This window comes from Cebus imitator, unplaced genomic scaffold, assembly GCF_001604975.1.
Source record: "Cebus imitator isolate Cc_AM_T3 unplaced genomic scaffold, Cebus_imitator-1.0 Scaffold602, whole genome shotgun sequence".
NCBI classification, from domain to species: domain Eukaryota; kingdom Metazoa; phylum Chordata; class Mammalia; order Primates; family Cebidae; genus Cebus; species Cebus imitator.
The window spans coordinates 261,378-278,151 of record NW_016107917.1 but is presented as its reverse complement, the minus strand read 5'-3'; the positions used below and the strand labels follow the sequence as shown (position 1 = coordinate 278,151).

The window sequence follows — 16,774 nt, the reverse complement described above, 5'->3', positions numbered from 1 at the left end:
GGTGCGATCTTGCCTCACTGCAACCTCTACCTCCCGGGTTTAAGTGATTCTCGTGCCTCAGCCACCCAAGTAGCTGGGATTACAGGCATGCACCACCATGCCCAGCTAATTTTTGTATTATTAGTAGAGACAGCGTGTTGCCGTGCTGGCCAGCCAGGCTGCTCTCAAAATCCTAGCCTCAAGTGATCTGTCCACCTTGGCCTCCCAAAGTGCTGGGATTACAGGCTTGAGCCACTGTGCCTGGCTGTGGTATATTTTATCCTTTATATCCTGATAAAACAGTAGGTTTAATTTAGGGATCACCTTTTGTAAAGTCTTTCTTAATTCCTCTTCCCCTTTTACCTCCCAGAATCAGCCACTTCCTTTATGCCACTGTTTTTTTTTTCTATTGCATTTTATTGCCCTATATTTGTTTACAGTCAATCTCACTGTACTAGGCTATAAACTTCTTGAGGATATGACCTATGTCTCACTCATTTCTATCATCTCCAGTGCCTGGCACACAAAAGGTATTGAGAAAATGTCTTATGAATAAATAAGTGAATGATCAGTATATTAAAGAACATTTTAAGTATTTAAGGTAGGGATTGAAAACTCAAATGCCTTTGGGGTCTAGGCATAAGATAAGCAGACCTGGGAGGGACTATGATAACCTGGAGAACACAGGCTTTATCTAAAAGGAACAGCTGCTACTCAGCCCCAGCCCGTTGGTGCCTTGTGGGAATGCTAACCCTGTCTTGGCCACATTTTTAAATTTTCTAAAAAAGAAGCCAAACAATTTAGGTTTGTATGTGAAATCTTGCAACTGTTAAATGTTATTGATAACATTTAACTTAGTTGATAAATTTTTTTTTTCAAAAACTCTTTTATTGAAATATAACTTAGATACAGAAAAGTGTTTTATGTATTATGAGTGTATAGCTGAATCCATTTTTAAAAACTGAACTAATTTTTTATGTGAACCAAACAAAACTACAAGCCACCAATTGCAACTTGTAACTAAGGCCATTTGGGGAACTGTATAGTAAAGAATCATCTTTATAGGTAAAATTGTCTTAAGGAGACACATCAGCCAAATGCGATGAATGGACCTTTTTTGGGTTGTGATTCAAGGAAATCAAATGCAAAAGAGTGTTTATAAAGTAATTTGGGAAATTTGAATCTTGGCAGGCTATTTGATAGTATTAAAGAATTACTGTTAATTATTTTAGGTGTGATATAGTTGGTTTGTTTCTAGAGCACCTTTAATTAATGGCAAAATTGAGGAGAAGTTACAGACAGTTCCCATATACTTCCTTCCCTCACATATATATAGCCTCCCCAATTATCAACGTCTTGTACCAGGCTGGGCATGGTGGCATATGCCTGTAATCCCAGTACTTTGGGGAGGCTGAGATAAGAGAGGTAAGTGAATTCTTTAGGCCAGGAGTTCAAGACCAGCCTGTGCAACATAGTGAGACCCCCACCCCTACAAACAAAGAAAAATGGGCATGGTGGTGCATACCTATACCAGAAGTTCAAGGCTGCAGCGAGCCATGATTGTATCACTGCATTCCAGCCTGGGTGATGGAGTGAAACCCTGTCAAAAAACAAAAATAGCATCCTGTACCAAAGTGCTGTATTAATTGTGTTAGCTGATGAACCTACATTGACATACCATTATCACCCCAAGTCCATGGTTCATTCTTGGTGGTGGTATAAACATTGTATGGGTTTTGGAAAATGTATAATGATGTGTATCCACCTTATATTGTCATACATAATTGTTTATTAAAAGCCTCCTTAGGCTGAGCCCAGTGGCTCATGCCTGTAATCCCAGCACTTTCACAGGCTGAGGTGGGTGGACCACTTACTAAGAGGCCAGGAGTTGGAGAGCAGCCTGTCCAATGTGGCAACCTTGTCTCTACTAAAAATGTAAAAATTAGCTGGGCATGGTGGCACATGCCTATAATCCCAGCTACTCAGGAGATTGAGGCACAAGAATTGCTTGAGCCTGGAAGGTGGACTTGCAGTGACCTCCGAGATCAGGCATCTGCACTCAAGGCTGAGTGACAGAGAGAGAATCTGTCTCAAAAAAAAAAAAAAAAAAAAAAAAAAAAAAGCATCCTTAGCAACACGTACTGAACAATTAAAGGAAAATTGTTATGATACTGGAATTTGCTACACAAAAATTTGAGAAGAGTCTGAAAATTGAAGTAAATGAAACAAGATTGCCCATGTGTTAATAATCATCGAAGCTGGCTAGTGAGTACATGGGAGTTTATTATGTTAGTGTATTTTTGCATATGTTTGAAATTTACTGCTTCTGAAAGTAAAACAAGAGTCCAAGTTAAAGCCAAAGAATGATTTTTCTAGGTCTAGGTTAATGGGACATACTGCTGGTGACAGAATGTAAAATTCTGGAACAAGTCTGCAAAGATAACGGCACTTTCTTATTTTATTTGTAGGGCCTGAGAGTCAGTATACTAAGACTGCTCAGGAGATTGTGAACGTCTGTTACCAGACATTGACTGAGGTAGGTGGTAAAGTTGGAGATCTCAAGCCTGGGCAACATAGGGAGACCCCATCTCTACAAAAAAGATTTAAAAATCAGTGGGGTGTGGTGGTGCATACATGTGGTCCCAGCTAATTGGAAGGCTAAGATAGGAGGATCATTTGACCCCAGGAGGTCAACGCTACAGTAAGCTGTGATCATATCTCTGCATTCCAGCCTGGGCAACAGTGACACCGTGTCTCAAAAAATAAAAGAAGGTCCCCTTGGGATCTAGCTTTTTGAAATCCTGTTCCCTTGAATGAGGAGCTTTCCCTGATTATCCTATTTTAAAACGTAGTATTCCCTGTCCCCCAAATCCACATCCCCTGTTTCCTTTCCTGCTTAATTTATTTTATTATCTGTGTCCTGCCACTAGAATATAAGTGGGATATTTGTCCATGAAGATTTGTTGGCTTTTGTATCCCCAGTACTTAAAATACATGTTGAATGAATTTATTTTATTTCTCAGTATGATGAGCATTTGACTCAACTTGAGAAGGATATTTGTACAGCTAAAGAAGCAGCTTTGGAGGAAGCAGAATTAGAAAGCCTGGACCCAATGACCCCAGGGCCCTACACACCTCAGGTGAGTCTGAGGACTAAATACCTCCTCTTAATAGTTTTCTTATTGGTTTGGGAAATTGGGAGCATGTTAACAAATCCGTTTACTGAGATACCATTCTTCTCTGTCCTTCCTCTTCATATGCCTTTCGTGTGCTTTCTTGTCTTCTCAAAGGCTAAGGTGAGTGAGGGCCATGGGTCTTGTGGCCTTGAATCCAGAAGAGGCAGCTGTGGGATAAATGAGTGGGGTGGGGCCTTAGTTGTTTAGGCAGTGTTTGGGAATACCAGATTCCTGACCCAGCCATCCTCTGGGTCTCTGGAATTCTCTTGTCCATGAATTTGGGACATCCCTAGAGTGTAGACTTCTTATAGACATAGGACACTGTTCTTGTGCCTTACAGACACTTGGTTACTCATTCCCTCAGAGGTATCTCAGTGTAGCTCAGAAGTCAGCCATTTTCCTGGATTGACTCCTTCTAGTAAATGAAGAAAGGTAGTATTTATAATGTTCTTAAATGTTCATGTCAAAAGAATTAGAGAGCAGGATAAATAAGAAATTTTTAGTCTTTCTGGTCTGACTGAACCCTTGAAATACACTAAGAGTATATTTCCTCTATACTGTACTCTTAGAGGGTTGGTATATTTGAAGAATAGGACTTAACAGAATATCACTGTTGCTTGGTTTCTGTATTGGTGGCACTATGGTAGGGTGGAAAGTACATAAAATTTGACATAAAACAGGCCTGGGTTTGAGTCTTAGTTCTCCTTCTGTCTAGCATTGTGATCTTGGAAAGTTAACCTGACTCTCAGTTTCCTTTTCTCTAAAATCTTTTCAAGATGTTGTAAACATTAAATGAATTAATTTAATTTGCCTGACACATAGTAAACATTCAGTAAATGCTTGTTTCTTTTATCTGTTCTCTGAGGCCCTTTCAAATTTAATTAAATATTTTAATGCAGAACTCTGCCAATTTCCCCAGGAAATTTTTTTTTCATTCTATCCAGGTTTTCTTCTGAACTGATAATGCAACCTGTGTGACCTCTGTTGGATTATTGCTGTCTCTAAATCTCATTCATGCACTATCCCTATCTATCTTTTACTCTCTCTTTCATCCCACAACCTAGGTTACTGAGGGGCCAGGTATAAAAGAACCCTCAGATACTTCTTCAAGGTCCAGAACAAGGAAAGGCTCTTGGATTGTGTGGGCAGATTGGGTCAAGGGGGCTTGGGTGAGTGATGTTGCCAAGGAAGGCCCTATTTGCTAATAGGCCCACAGCTTCCACAAGGTACTTTCTGGTAAGTTAAAACCTGGGTATTAGCCATCATTCCCCAGGAGAGTCTAGCCATTGAATGGCACATGGTTTGCTCATTTCTAGGACAGCCTAAGCCTAGTCCTTTGGTGAGTCAAAGGCTTGGACCCCAAAGTCACCTTCCTTTCTTCCCTACATCTCCCACACTGCCTCAAATGGCTAAGGAAAACCTGTCAACTATTCTCTCTCTTGAGTGTTAGCTGTTGTGTGGTGCAGTTAGAGGGTTTCCTATGAAGAGTAAGATTAGATGGTACTGCTTCATTATTCCAGTTCACTTTTTCATCATCCCCTTCATTCACAAACAGTTTAAGATAGTAACCAACTCATTACCTCTTAACCTGAGCAAGGTGTACATGAGTGACTGTCCTCACACATTACTAGTTTCAAACTCAGATGTTACAGAGTGTGTTTGTAAAAGTTTAACCTGTCTTAATACAATTTTGGTTGTAAGAAGCATGATAGTAATCATACCCTCCAACTTCTAAATGGTGGTGGTCAATAACGTATTTTCACTTAACTATTTCCACCTAACTTGCATTGCATCATCTGTTCAATATAACATTTTATATTAAAAGTGTTGACTTTGCAGTTTTCTACACTGTACTGTAAGGTTTTGCAGAAGTTTCATCCTTTTATTTTTCCCTCCTTCTGTTCCACACTGATTTATCTGCTCTGTAATGCCTTGAATTTTGTTTTGTCTCTATTTTTCCAAAACCCTCTTCTGAATCTGTCTTGTTTTTTTTTTTTTCAGAAAACACAGTGTAGCACATATATGGGTTTTCTGTTGATCAAAGTAACATGTTCATTAGGGAAGATTGGAAAATAAAAAGAAATAAGTTACTTGTAATCACTTCCACCACTCAGAAGCAACATCAATCAGTGTGAATATTTTGATTTCTTTCATATCTGTAGTGTCTGTATTTGTGTTTATATACACACTTTTAAAATGAAATATTATCAGTACAGTTTTGTGTCTTACTCTTTTCACTTTACATTATATTGTGAGCACTTTAGTCCCTTTTGCCCTCCTGTCACTGAATAGTCCATTTGCTAAATCCCTGTTCTTTCCAGGGGAGAAAACAGGGAAGGGATGTATAATTTATTGAGTACCAGGCATTGGGTAAGGAGCTTACACATCTCTTAATTCTCGCAACAACCCTGTGAGGTAGACATTATCATCCATGTTTTTTTTTTATAGTTGAGTCAACCAAGGCTTAGAGGTGTTAAGTAATTTGTTAGTTACTCAGCTAGCACGTATTGGAGCCAGGACTCAAACCCAGGGCATTTTACTCCAAAGCCTATGGTTTTTCACCATGCCATTTTGCTTCATAGCATCCTCTGGTGGGCTCATAAACTATCAAAGCATTCCATGCTCTTGTTGGAATTGAAATCCCTTTATCTCATTTCTTCTTAGATGTCTCCTAATCAAGCAATCAAAATAGTACTGCTAAGAAGCTTTGGGCCTAAAAACCAAAAGACAGGGCTTAGAAAAAACTAGGTTATTGACCAGAAAGGCTGTTAGGACATAAAATTGTCCCATAGCTTTGGTGCATTTCTGCTTCAGGCTTCTGATTACATGCATCAGGCACCTGTATACTAGAATAGGCAACATTTATGAGTCCCAAAAACTTGTCTATAAAGCTGTGTCAAACTGCGTTTCTCTTTAACTGAATTGCTCTGCATGATCTTTTTCTGCAGTAAATGCTTTAAAGGGGAATTATCTGTATTTGTTTTCCCTTTCCTAGATAAGAAACTAAATTGTATGTTTTGTGCCACAGCCTCCTGATTTGTATGATACGAACACATCCCTCAGTATATCTCGAGATGCCTCTGTATTTCAAGATGAGAGCAATATGTCGGTCTTGGATATTCCCACTGCCAGTCCAGAAAAGCAGGTAACACAGGTAGGATTTTCTTTTTCTCTCTGTAAGATTGGTATTATGCCTGCAAGTGGGGCTAGAGGAATGGTGGTGGTGATATGTGACATATGTCAAGAATGACTGGGCCCTTTGGCCCTGGGAATGAAAGCTTAGAAATGGGATTTCAAGGCCGGACGCGGTGACTCACGCTTGTAATCCCAGCACTTTGGGAGACCGAGGCGGGCGGATCACGAGATCAGGAGTTCGAGACCGGCCTGGCCAACACAGTGAAACCCCGTCTCTACTAAAAGTACAGAAATTAGCTGGGCATGGTGGCGGGCACCTGTAATTTCAGCTACTCGGGAGGCTGAGGTAGGAGAATCGCTTGAACCCGGGAGGTGGAGGTTGCAGTGAGCCGAGATTGTGCCGCTGTACTCCAGCCTGGGTGACAGAGCTAGACTCCGTCTCAAAAAAAAAAAAAGGGGGGGGATTTCAAGGTGGGATGGTGGCAGGTGGCGTGACTGGTGTTATCTTCTGTCTGTCCCCATGGGCAGAGTCAGGCACAGCGAACTTTAGGGAAAGCACAAGTATGAAAAAAGTGTATGATGCATCAGAGTAGCCTGACAGGTGACTAGAACAACCAACTGCACTCAGACAGTTCAAAATAATTGGCCTACTTTATGTGTGTTATAATTTATATTAAAATTATTTATAAAATAATTTTTAAAAGTGGCCTTTTCTAGAGGTATCAGAAGATACTCCTAGTCTGAAGCCAGAAATCCTATAGCTATTCTCAGTCAGGGTTCCACTAGAAAGTGTAAAACCTAGGAGAGTTTTTCTATCCCAAAGAGTTCAACACAAGCTATAAGGAAAGTTTGGGGTTAGAAAGGAAGAGTCTCTTTGTAATGATATAGTAAGAGTAGACTAAGTGCCATTCCTGTTCTTTGGATTTTTTACTCTGGCTGTGATTTCCAAAGAATGGGGGAAAATGCGCATGCCTTGAGCTGTGTAAACAGCCCCCACTAGCAGTGGGGTTGGCTGGGATATCAGGGAGGAGCATCCATCCTGGGTGAGAGCCCTTGGTTAACTCCTCCTACAGGCACGTCCCTCAATGATGTGCTATTTGTGTTCTTACTCAGATGCGCCAGGGCCGAGGTAGGCTGGGCGAGGAAGACTCTGATGTAGATATTGAAGGGTATGATGATGAGGAGGAGGATGGGAAACCTAAGACTCCAGCCCCAGTGAGTATGCTTACAGAAAGCTTATGGTTACGTTACACCTTTATATGATAGGAGCCCCATCAGTACAGGGCAGGCCAAATCCTCAGGTGATATCAGGTGGTCTCCTTAGTGAGCCCCAATCAGACTTTAATCATTGGGACCAACTAAACAATCTATCCACCAAAAATACTTAACTTCTTGTGAGGCAGCAAGTGGAGGGGTGGGTGAGGGAGGTGCCTGGTGGTGGCTTCTGGTCTCTGGTCAGTTGATAGGACTTTGACCCCCAACTGGTCTCATTCAGGAAGGTGAAGATGGAGATGGTGATCTTGCAGATGAAGAGGAAGGAACTGTACAGCAGCCCCAAGCCAGTGTCTTATATGAGGATTTGCTTATGTCTGAAGGAGAAGATGATGAGGAAGATGCTGGGAGTGATGAAGAAGGAGACAATCCTTTCTCTGGTAGACCTCGACGATTGCTTCTATTCCTTTATAACTCACTATAGCACCCTCAGGACTGGACTGGATTGGCACTCTTGGCCACATATACTTTTATTGGAAGCTGCCTCTTTTGTTGATTTTCTATTAATAGACCTGAGAGTACTGAGCACTCATGCATAGGATGATCATATTCATTAGCAGGAGGTACAAAAGACAACAGTGGAAAAGACAGTGCCTAAGTAACAGCTTTGATTTGGATACTTGTTAAAGGCTGGGCACAGTGGCTCATGCCTGTAATCACAGCACTTTGGGAAGCCAAGGCGGGAGGATCACTTGAGACCAGGAGTTGTAGACCAGCCTGGGCAACATAGTCAGACCCAGTCTCTACAAAAAGTAAATAAATAAAAATTACCTGGGTGTGGTGGCGGATGCCTATAGTCCCAGTTACTCAGGAGGCTGAGACAGGAAGATCACTTGAGCCCAGGACTTGAAGGCTACAGTGAGCCATGATCATACCATTGCACTACAGCCTAGGCAACAAAGTGAGACTCTGTCTCCAAAGGAAAAAAAAAGATGAGAACAGAGTGACAAAGTGTTATGTGTGGCAACAGGGAAGGAAAATTAAGAAAAAAGATCCTGTTTGGGGATGTTTTGTGGATTAATGGCAATGGCCGGGGAAAAGTATGGGAGGAGATGTTAGAAAAAATACAGATAGGTTGGCCTGAGATGGAAAAGGAAATTGTTATTTGGATTCACATTCTAAACTACAAACCTTGCTACTGTTGACCCTAGGCAGTTAGAGGCCTTTGAGGTGAGGAATATATGCAAGATGCCTGTGTAGATGTGTGAGAGTGAATAGTTTGGGAAGATGAAGCCAAATATGTTAATTCTGTCAAGCTTAACTCTTAATGAACCAGAATCTGTCTCTTTTAACAGCTATCCAGCTGAGTGAAAGTGGAAGTGACTCTGATTTGGGATCTGGTGGAATAAGACCCAAACAACCCCGCATGCTTCAGGAGAACACAAGGATGGGCATGGAAAATGAAGAAAGCATGATGTCCTATGACGGAGACGGTGGGGAGGCTTCCCGTGGTTTGGAGGATAGCAACATCAGGTAATCGGCAGCAACATGCTACAGGGCTGTGGCATCAGTGTCCAACTATGATGTCAAGGGGCCCAGCATCAGATTACTTTTCATCCATCAAACATTTCCTGGGCACCTACCTACTAGGGCCAGGCACTGTGCTAAGCCCTGGGGATACACAGAGGAGCAAAACATATCCTGCCCTTGAAGAGCTCACAGACTAGTGAAAGAGACTGACACAAACAAATAATTATAAATACAATGTGATAAAAATACTATAGCATAAGTAAGACAAAGTGCCAAGGCACCACGGAGGAGGGAGTGTCTCACTCTGCTTGGAGTTATCAGGGAAAGTTTCACAGGCAAGGGAACATTTGAATTAGGGCTTAAAAGACGAGTAGAAGTTTACTAAGTAAGTATTATGGCAGAGGGTAGGGAGATCTTTATTGATGGAACAATATATTCAAGGAAACAGAAGTAGAACACATATGTTCCAGAGCAAATGAAAGTTGTTGGGGAGTTGAGGCTTCAGAAGTAGCAAGGGGGATTATACTGTGGAGGACTTCAGAAGGCATGCTAAGACATTTGGACCTTAACCTGTGGGTAATAGGAGTCATCAGTTTAAGGAAAAGGAAGTAACATCAAATTTGTATAACTTAGGACATTGTGGGACAGATGATGAGGATAACAATAGGGACCTGTCAGGAGTGGGGAAAATAAAGGGACATAAAGAGGTAAGGAGGTTAGATGAATGATGAATGGGAATGTCTCTGGTAGAGGAAAGAGGAAGAATATGTATTAGATGGGGTAGTAAAGGAGGAAAAAATGGATTTGGATTTGGCTTTGGACATGTTGGATTTAATGTACCTGTGATACATCTAACCAGCAAGCAAATAATATGCAAATAACATTGTAAAAAAATTTTTTTATTTCAGCACATATTTATCATAGGTACAGAAACAGCTAAGATATGGTCCCTTCCTTCAAGGAGCTCAGTCTAGTAGGAAACCTAAAACAGGTAAACAGGCAATCACAGTGTAATATGAAAAGTTTTATGATAAGCAACCACAGAGTTTTTCTAGGACTTAGGTAGAGGTGGGGGAGGGGAGGTGGTTAGAGAAGGAAACTGAGCCAGATATGAATAGGAATTAGCTAAATGAAAAAGAAAGCAATAGGCATTCCAGAGACTAGGAAGAGCATTTATGGACCCAGGCATGAAATACTTTTAGAGAACACACGTAGCTCAGTGTGAGTGGAAATTTTTGACTGATCCATGTAAGGTCTATAATTCATGTGATAGAAATGATTTAAATCATGAAGGCCCCAAATCATGAAGGGCCTGAAAGTTCTGGGTAGCCATTGAATGAGGTTAGTATGATTAGATTTACATTTTAGAAAGATTGTTCTGTGCCCCAAAAGAAAAATGGGCAAAGGCATGAACTAATTTACAAAAGAAATGCAAATGACCAATAAATATATGAAAAAATAACTTTTGGCCAGGCGTGGTGGCTCACACCTGTAATCCTAGCACTTTGGGAGGCCGAGGCAGATGGATCACAAGGTCAAGAGATCGAGACCATCCTGGCCAACATGGTGAAACCCCGTCTCTATTAAAAATACAAAAATTAGCTGAGCGTGGTGGTGCACACCTGTAGTCCTAGCTACTTGGGAGGCTGAGGCAGGAGAATCATTTGAACCCGGGAGGCGGAGGTTGCAGAGAGCCAAGATTGTGCCACTTCACTCTCGCATAGTGACAGAGCGAGACTCTGTCTCAAAAAAAAAAAAAAAAAGAAAAGAAAAATAAACTTCCCTAATAAAGAAATGCGGTAAAATCACGAAGTGCAATTTTTTACCTATCAGATTGGTGATTAAAATGAATAATAATAACGCCTAGTGTTTGGAAAGGGTATGAGGAAAAAGATAATCTCAAACTACTGGTGATAATGTCAATTGATAAAATGGGGTGGTTTGGAGAGAGTATTAGCAATTTAGCATCATAAATAAAAACATTTAAGAATGTGCATCCACCTTGGCCCAAAAAAATCCACATCTAGGAAATCATTTTATGGGAATAATTAACACACCATCAAGATGTTTGTGTAAGGATGTTTATGACAGCATTGTTTCTAATAGTGGAAAAATTGGAGGCAGCTTAAATGTCCTAGTGAGAGAGTGTTAAGTCATGTTACAGCCATATGGTGGAATACCATGTAGCTGTTAAAATTATACTATAGATGTATGTTTATTGACATAGAAAGATGTTCATTATAATCATTAGTGAAAAAGACAGATTCCTGGAGCATATGTAGAGTATCCCGATTTTGTAAATTAGATAAAAGTGTTTAAGCATCTAAAGTGCACAAAATATTTTGAAAGGTAATATACCAAAAGGATATCTCTGGATGATGAAGTTATTGATGATTCTTTTTTCTTTTTCTGGTGTATATTTAATTTTTTTAACCAGTGGACATGCATTACTTGTGTGATTTTTTTTTTTTAAGTAAAATTAAGAATAAACAAAAAATAAAGAGCATTCTGGCAGAAGTGTGAAGAAGTAATTGGAGGAGAGCAAGACTGGAGGCATAACGACTTATTTCAATAGTGCAGGCCAGAGATAACAAAGGACTAAGCCAAGGCAGGCAGAGTAGGAATGGAAAGGAGGGGATAGAGACAAGATATATCAAAGAGAGAATCTTAGGACTATTGACTAATTGGATACTGTAAGTGGTAGATGAAACCATGAGGCTGACAGAGCATTTATGGTCATGTAAGATGGCAGTGTGTTGTTCAGGTGTAAGGGAGTTTCTTTCATTCAGGTTCTTGTGTATATGAAGTTGGCAAGTTGATGTTTTTGAACAGGATTATTTTTCTCTCAGGGGCATGTAGAACAGTACAGAACCAGTCACTTTAGTATCCAGGGGAGGTGAGATGGGCTGATCATTTGGTGGCACTAAGAATGGGAATGGTCAGCTAGAGATTGGTGTCCGAGCTTGAGAGATGACATGTTTCTCTTCTCAGTTATGGGAGCTATGAGGAGCCTGATCCCAAGTCGAACACCCAAGACACAAGCTTCAGCAGCATCGGTGGGTATGAGGTATCAGAGGAGGAAGAAGATGAGGAGGAGGAAGAGCAACGCTCTGGGCCAAGCGTACTAAGCCAGGTCCACCTGTCAGAGGACGAGGAGGACAGTGAGGATTTCCACTCCATTGCTGGGGATAGTGACTTGGACTCTGATGAATGAGGCTTCCTTTGGGCCTCCTTGGTCAGCCTTCCCTGTTCTCCAGCCTAGGTGGTTCACCTTTCCCCAATTTGTTCGTATTTGTACAGTATCTGATCCTGAAATCATGAGATTAACTAACGCCTTAGCCTTTTTAAAAGTAGTAAGTAGTAAATGATAATGAATCACCTCTCCTGATCTTCCTGGGGCAATGTCACCCTGTGGTTTAAAACAAAGCAACCCCCTTTTCCCTACCACTATCAAAAAGAGCAAGCTCATTCTTCCGTGTCCTCCTTTAACTCCATTTACTGCTTTTGGTATAATTTTTCCCTGGGGAAGGAGGGGAAATTATGAAAGAACTAGTAACTTTATGTCCTCTTGATGTATTAGGAAATTTCCGGCCGGGCGTGGTGGCTCACACCTGTAATCTCAGCACTCTGGGAGGCCGAGGCGGGCGGATCACCTGAGGTCAGAAGTTCGACACCAGCTTGGCCAACATGGCGAAACTTCATCTCTACTAAAAATACAAAAACTAGCCAGGCATGGTGGCACATGCCTGTAATCCCAGCTACTCGGGAGGCTGAGACGGGAGAATTGCTTGAACCTGGGAGGCAGAGGGTGCAGTGAGTGGAGATCACGCCACTGCACTCCAGCCTGGGCGAAAGAGTGAGACTCCATCTTAAAAAAACAAAACAAAACAAAAAAAAAAACTATTTCCAAGCATGGTATTATCTCACTTTTCTGATTTACAGGCTGGAACAGATGAGAGCCCTCCTGCTGGGACAGAGAATTGGGTTCTAGTGGACTCTGTGCTACACTTTAAACCTATGAGACAACCCGCCCATTATTTTATTATTTATTTAATTATGCAATGCCTAGTTCCTAAATGGATTTGAGGCAAATGACCGTAAATTTTAAAACAGCCTTTATGTCAGAAATGATAATGTTGCCATCTAAATGTTTTTTGTCCTTCCCCCTCAGGGGAAGTGCTAGGAAAATAGTAAGTTTCTTAGAGCAAAGACTGTCTTCTGTTTGTTTTCATGCTTAGGATATGGTTCTGTGCATAGTAGGTACTCAGTAAATGTTCGTAGAATCATAAAATCCTCAACAGATACATTACTGAGCATCTGCTTTTCATGATAAGCACTCTATCAGATCCTTGGGATGCAAAGGTAAATAAGACAAATCCCTTTTATCCAAAGAGCTCACCATCAAGTTGGGGGAGGGGAAGTAGAATTAAAAACATGTTAATAAATCATCATAGTACTGTGAGATAAGTGCAATTAAGAAGCTAGCTATAAAGTATAGGGGAAATAGAGGAGTAATCATGTCTGAAAAATCAGGGAAGTCTTCCCTAGAGGTAATTTTTAAGGTGATTGTTGAAGAATTAGTAGAAGCTTGCCAGATGGAAACGTCCAGGCAAAGTGTAATATGAAGTGGAAAGGCCACAGTCTAGAAATGGCAGAGTGTGTTCCTAGTTTGTTTGTTTGTTTGTACCTGCCTTGTTCCAGGAAGGATTTAAGGTGGTTTATATTCCAGTCCTTTAATGCTAGAATGGCTAGAGATGAGACTGAAAGATGGGCAGGAACCATATAATCACGAGCTTTGTGTTTGATGTTAATGCGTATGATTTTTATATTCTGGGAAATAAGCTCTCAGAGGAGTGATATAATCAGGTTTGTGTTTTAGAAATCTGTGTAATGAATGAAGAAAGAAATTGAAGAATCGTATGTAACAGATACATGTGATCCCATTTTTGTAAAAGACAGAACCATGTTTGTTTATTTATATCTGTTTGTATATACTTGTATATGCAAAGTAAAAGTCTGAAAGGATATGCTAACTGTTCACAATGATAACCCCTCCAGGAATGGGATTGGAGGGGAGGGGGCTTCTGTGTTTGTATGTGTGCAGGGTGGGATATTGTGCTTTTATTTCTGTATTGTTTGAATTTTTTTACAAGTATGTATTATTTTTGTAATAAAAATTTTTAAAAAATTCCAGCAGTAGTGTGGAGAATGATTTGGATGGATTTAGTTCAAGTAAGAGAGAATGGATCCTGAACTGGGGCTATGGCATTGGGATGGGGAAGAGGGGGATAGATTTGAGAGATCTTTAGGGAGTAGTAGGACTTGGCATTTGGGGGTAGAGGAGGAGGAATGGAAGGTGGCTTCCAGAATTTTGGTTGGGGGGATCGGGTGAGTACATGGTATTCATTGGTTTATTTCAACATTTATCATGCCACCTATTTTGTTTTTTTAGATGGAGTCTCCCTCTCTTTGCCAGGCTGGAGTGCAGTGGCACGATCTGGGTGCACTGCAACCTCCGCCTCCCAGGTTCAAGTGATTTTCCTGCATCAGCCTCCTGAGTAACTGGGATTACAGGCACGCATCACCACACCAGGCTCATTTTTCTAGGCTGGAGTGCAGTGGTGCGAACTGAGCTCACTGCAACCTCTGCCTCCCAGGTTCAAGCAATTCTTGTGCCTCAGCCTCCTGAGTAGCTGGGATTACAGGTGCCTGCCACCACACCCAGCTAATTTTGTATTTTTAGTAGAGACAGAGTTTTGCCATGTTGGCCCAAGCTGGTTTCGAACTCCTGACTGACCTCAGGTGATTCGTCCACCTTGGGCTCCCAAAGTGCTGGGATTACAGGCGTGAGCCACTGCATCCAACCAAGATGGAGTTCCATCATGTTGGCCGGGCTGGTCTCGAACTCCCGACCTCAAGTGGTCCACCTACCTCAGCCTCCCAAAGTCTTGGGATTACAGGCATGAGCCACTGAACCTGACGAAGCCACCTGTTTTTATAAGCAGCCTGCCAGATGCTGATGCAGGAGTAAGATGAGTCCCTGATTGCAAGGAACTTAGGGTCCAGAATGAGAGGTAGATATGTAAATAAGTCTAATAAAAAGTGATCATTGCAATAAATATTTACAAGAATCCCTAGTGAGAGGAAAAAGCTCTTGACTCTACCAAGTAAGAAAAAGAATGCTTCACAGAGGAGACCCTTAAAATCATGGAGAGTGGAAAGGAATTTACCAGATTGTCATAGGGGTGGGAGTGGGAAGGCATTCTAAGCAGAGGGAACAGAATGTTTAGCATGAAACATGTTCATAGAACTACAAGTAGTTATGGACGGCTGGAATGCAGGGAACATACGTAGTATAGTGATCACAAGCTCAGAATCAAATGCTCATTTTAAAGTGATCGCTCTGGCAGCAGTATGAAAGTAGAGGGGAGAAGGGGTGATGCCAGATAAGAAATAATGGAGGCCAAAACTTTCACTGAGGCATTGGCAGCAGGGATGGAATGAGTGGCATATCTTGGTGACTGACTGGACAATGGAAAGTAAGGGAGTGGAACCTAGGTTTCTGATTTGGGTGACTGGATAAATGGTGATGCCATTTACTGAACAGGTTGAGGGTGGAACCTAGGGGAAACAAGCTTAGTTTGAAGCATGTTAAGTTTGAAGTATGGTATGTGTAAAGTATAGGATTTGTACAATCTTGGAAGTAGGGGAGATCACCCAGGAAGCATGTGTAGAGTCAGAGTATGGAGGATAGACTCCTGGTGAAGACCAGTATTTAGGGGTAGTCAGAAATAGAAATCCTGAAGAGTGGTGTTTCTCAAACCAGAGAAGGGATTTAAGGAAGAAAAAAACAATATATTCAACACAGAAAATTAAAGTAAGTCAAGCCTGAGAGAGAGCATTTGGATTTGGCAACTAGTAAGTCCCTGGTGACCTGAGCAATCAAAAGCAGTTTTAGCATAGTAGTAAGATTGTAATCCCACCAGCAGTGGGGCAAGGAACAAATGGGAGGTGAGGAAGTGATGATAGAGATCATAGACTACTCTTTTTTTTTTTTTAAACATAGAGACAGGGTTTCTCCATGTTGGTCAGGCTGGTCTCAAACTCCTGACCTAAAGTGATCCGCCCACATCGGCCTCCCAAAGTGCTGGGATTACAGACATGAGCCACCGTGCCTGGCCTGTAGACTACTCTTTTAAGAAGCTAGGGAGAGGGAGAGTCTTAAGATGAAAAATAAGTATACCTATGTAGGCTTAGGGAAAGAAAGCAAGAGAAGATAGTTGTTTGAGGGACCTGTGAAAACGGGAGAGGGTGTTAGCTAACATAGGTAGAGATGCTGCCTTGAGAGATCTTTTACCCTGAGAGAAAAGAATGGATATAGTTATATATCAGTGCGTATAGGGAGATAGGAAATTGAGTTCACGCTTCATAACTTCAGCTTCCTCTGTGAAACTGTAAGATCATCCTTGTGACAAAAGTGAAAATGGGACTAGGGGCTTGAATACTTGTCCTATAGGGTATAATGAGAAACTGGAAACAAGCTAAATGTCCATCAGTAGCAGAGAGGTTGAATTATGGTATATCCATTCAGTTAAAGTGTGCAGCTGTTAAAAGAATAAGGAAAATCAGCTGGGCGTGGTGGCTCACGCCTGTAATCTCAGCACTTTGAGATTGGGCCTTGGGAGGCCAAGGCGGGTGGATCATTGGACGTCAGGAGTTCAAGACCAGCCTGACCAACATGG

At 41.4% G+C, this 16,774-nt stretch overlaps 1 protein-coding gene across 12 annotated transcripts in view; it reads left to right on the top strand.

Moving 5' to 3' along the window:
* The window catches only part of TAF1 (TATA-box binding protein associated factor 1), a 100,938-nt gene that overhangs the window by 79,041 nt on the left and 5,123 nt on the right, over positions 1–16,774 (top strand). For 3 of the 12 annotated variants that reach the window (XM_017516739.2, XM_017516736.2, XM_017516735.2), the window contains exons 33-40: positions 2,448–2,515; positions 3,003–3,119; positions 3,270–3,275; positions 6,184–6,309; positions 7,404–7,505; positions 7,786–7,942; positions 8,858–9,035; positions 12,024–14,225. In XM_017516739.2, coding sequence (XP_017372228.1) covers positions 2,448–2,515; positions 3,003–3,119; positions 3,270–3,275; positions 6,184–6,309; positions 7,404–7,505; positions 7,786–7,942; positions 8,858–9,035; positions 12,024–12,246 — 977 coding nt within the window. In that variant the 3' untranslated portion in view covers positions 12,247–14,225. Of the gene's footprint in view, positions 1–2,447; positions 2,516–3,002; positions 3,120–3,269; positions 3,276–4,219; positions 4,392–6,183; positions 6,310–7,403; positions 7,506–7,785; positions 7,943–8,857; positions 9,036–12,023; positions 14,226–16,774 lie in introns of those variants that run through there. The other 9 variants (XM_017516741.2, XM_017516746.2, XM_017516738.2 and 6 more) reach the window with 8 other exon arrangements.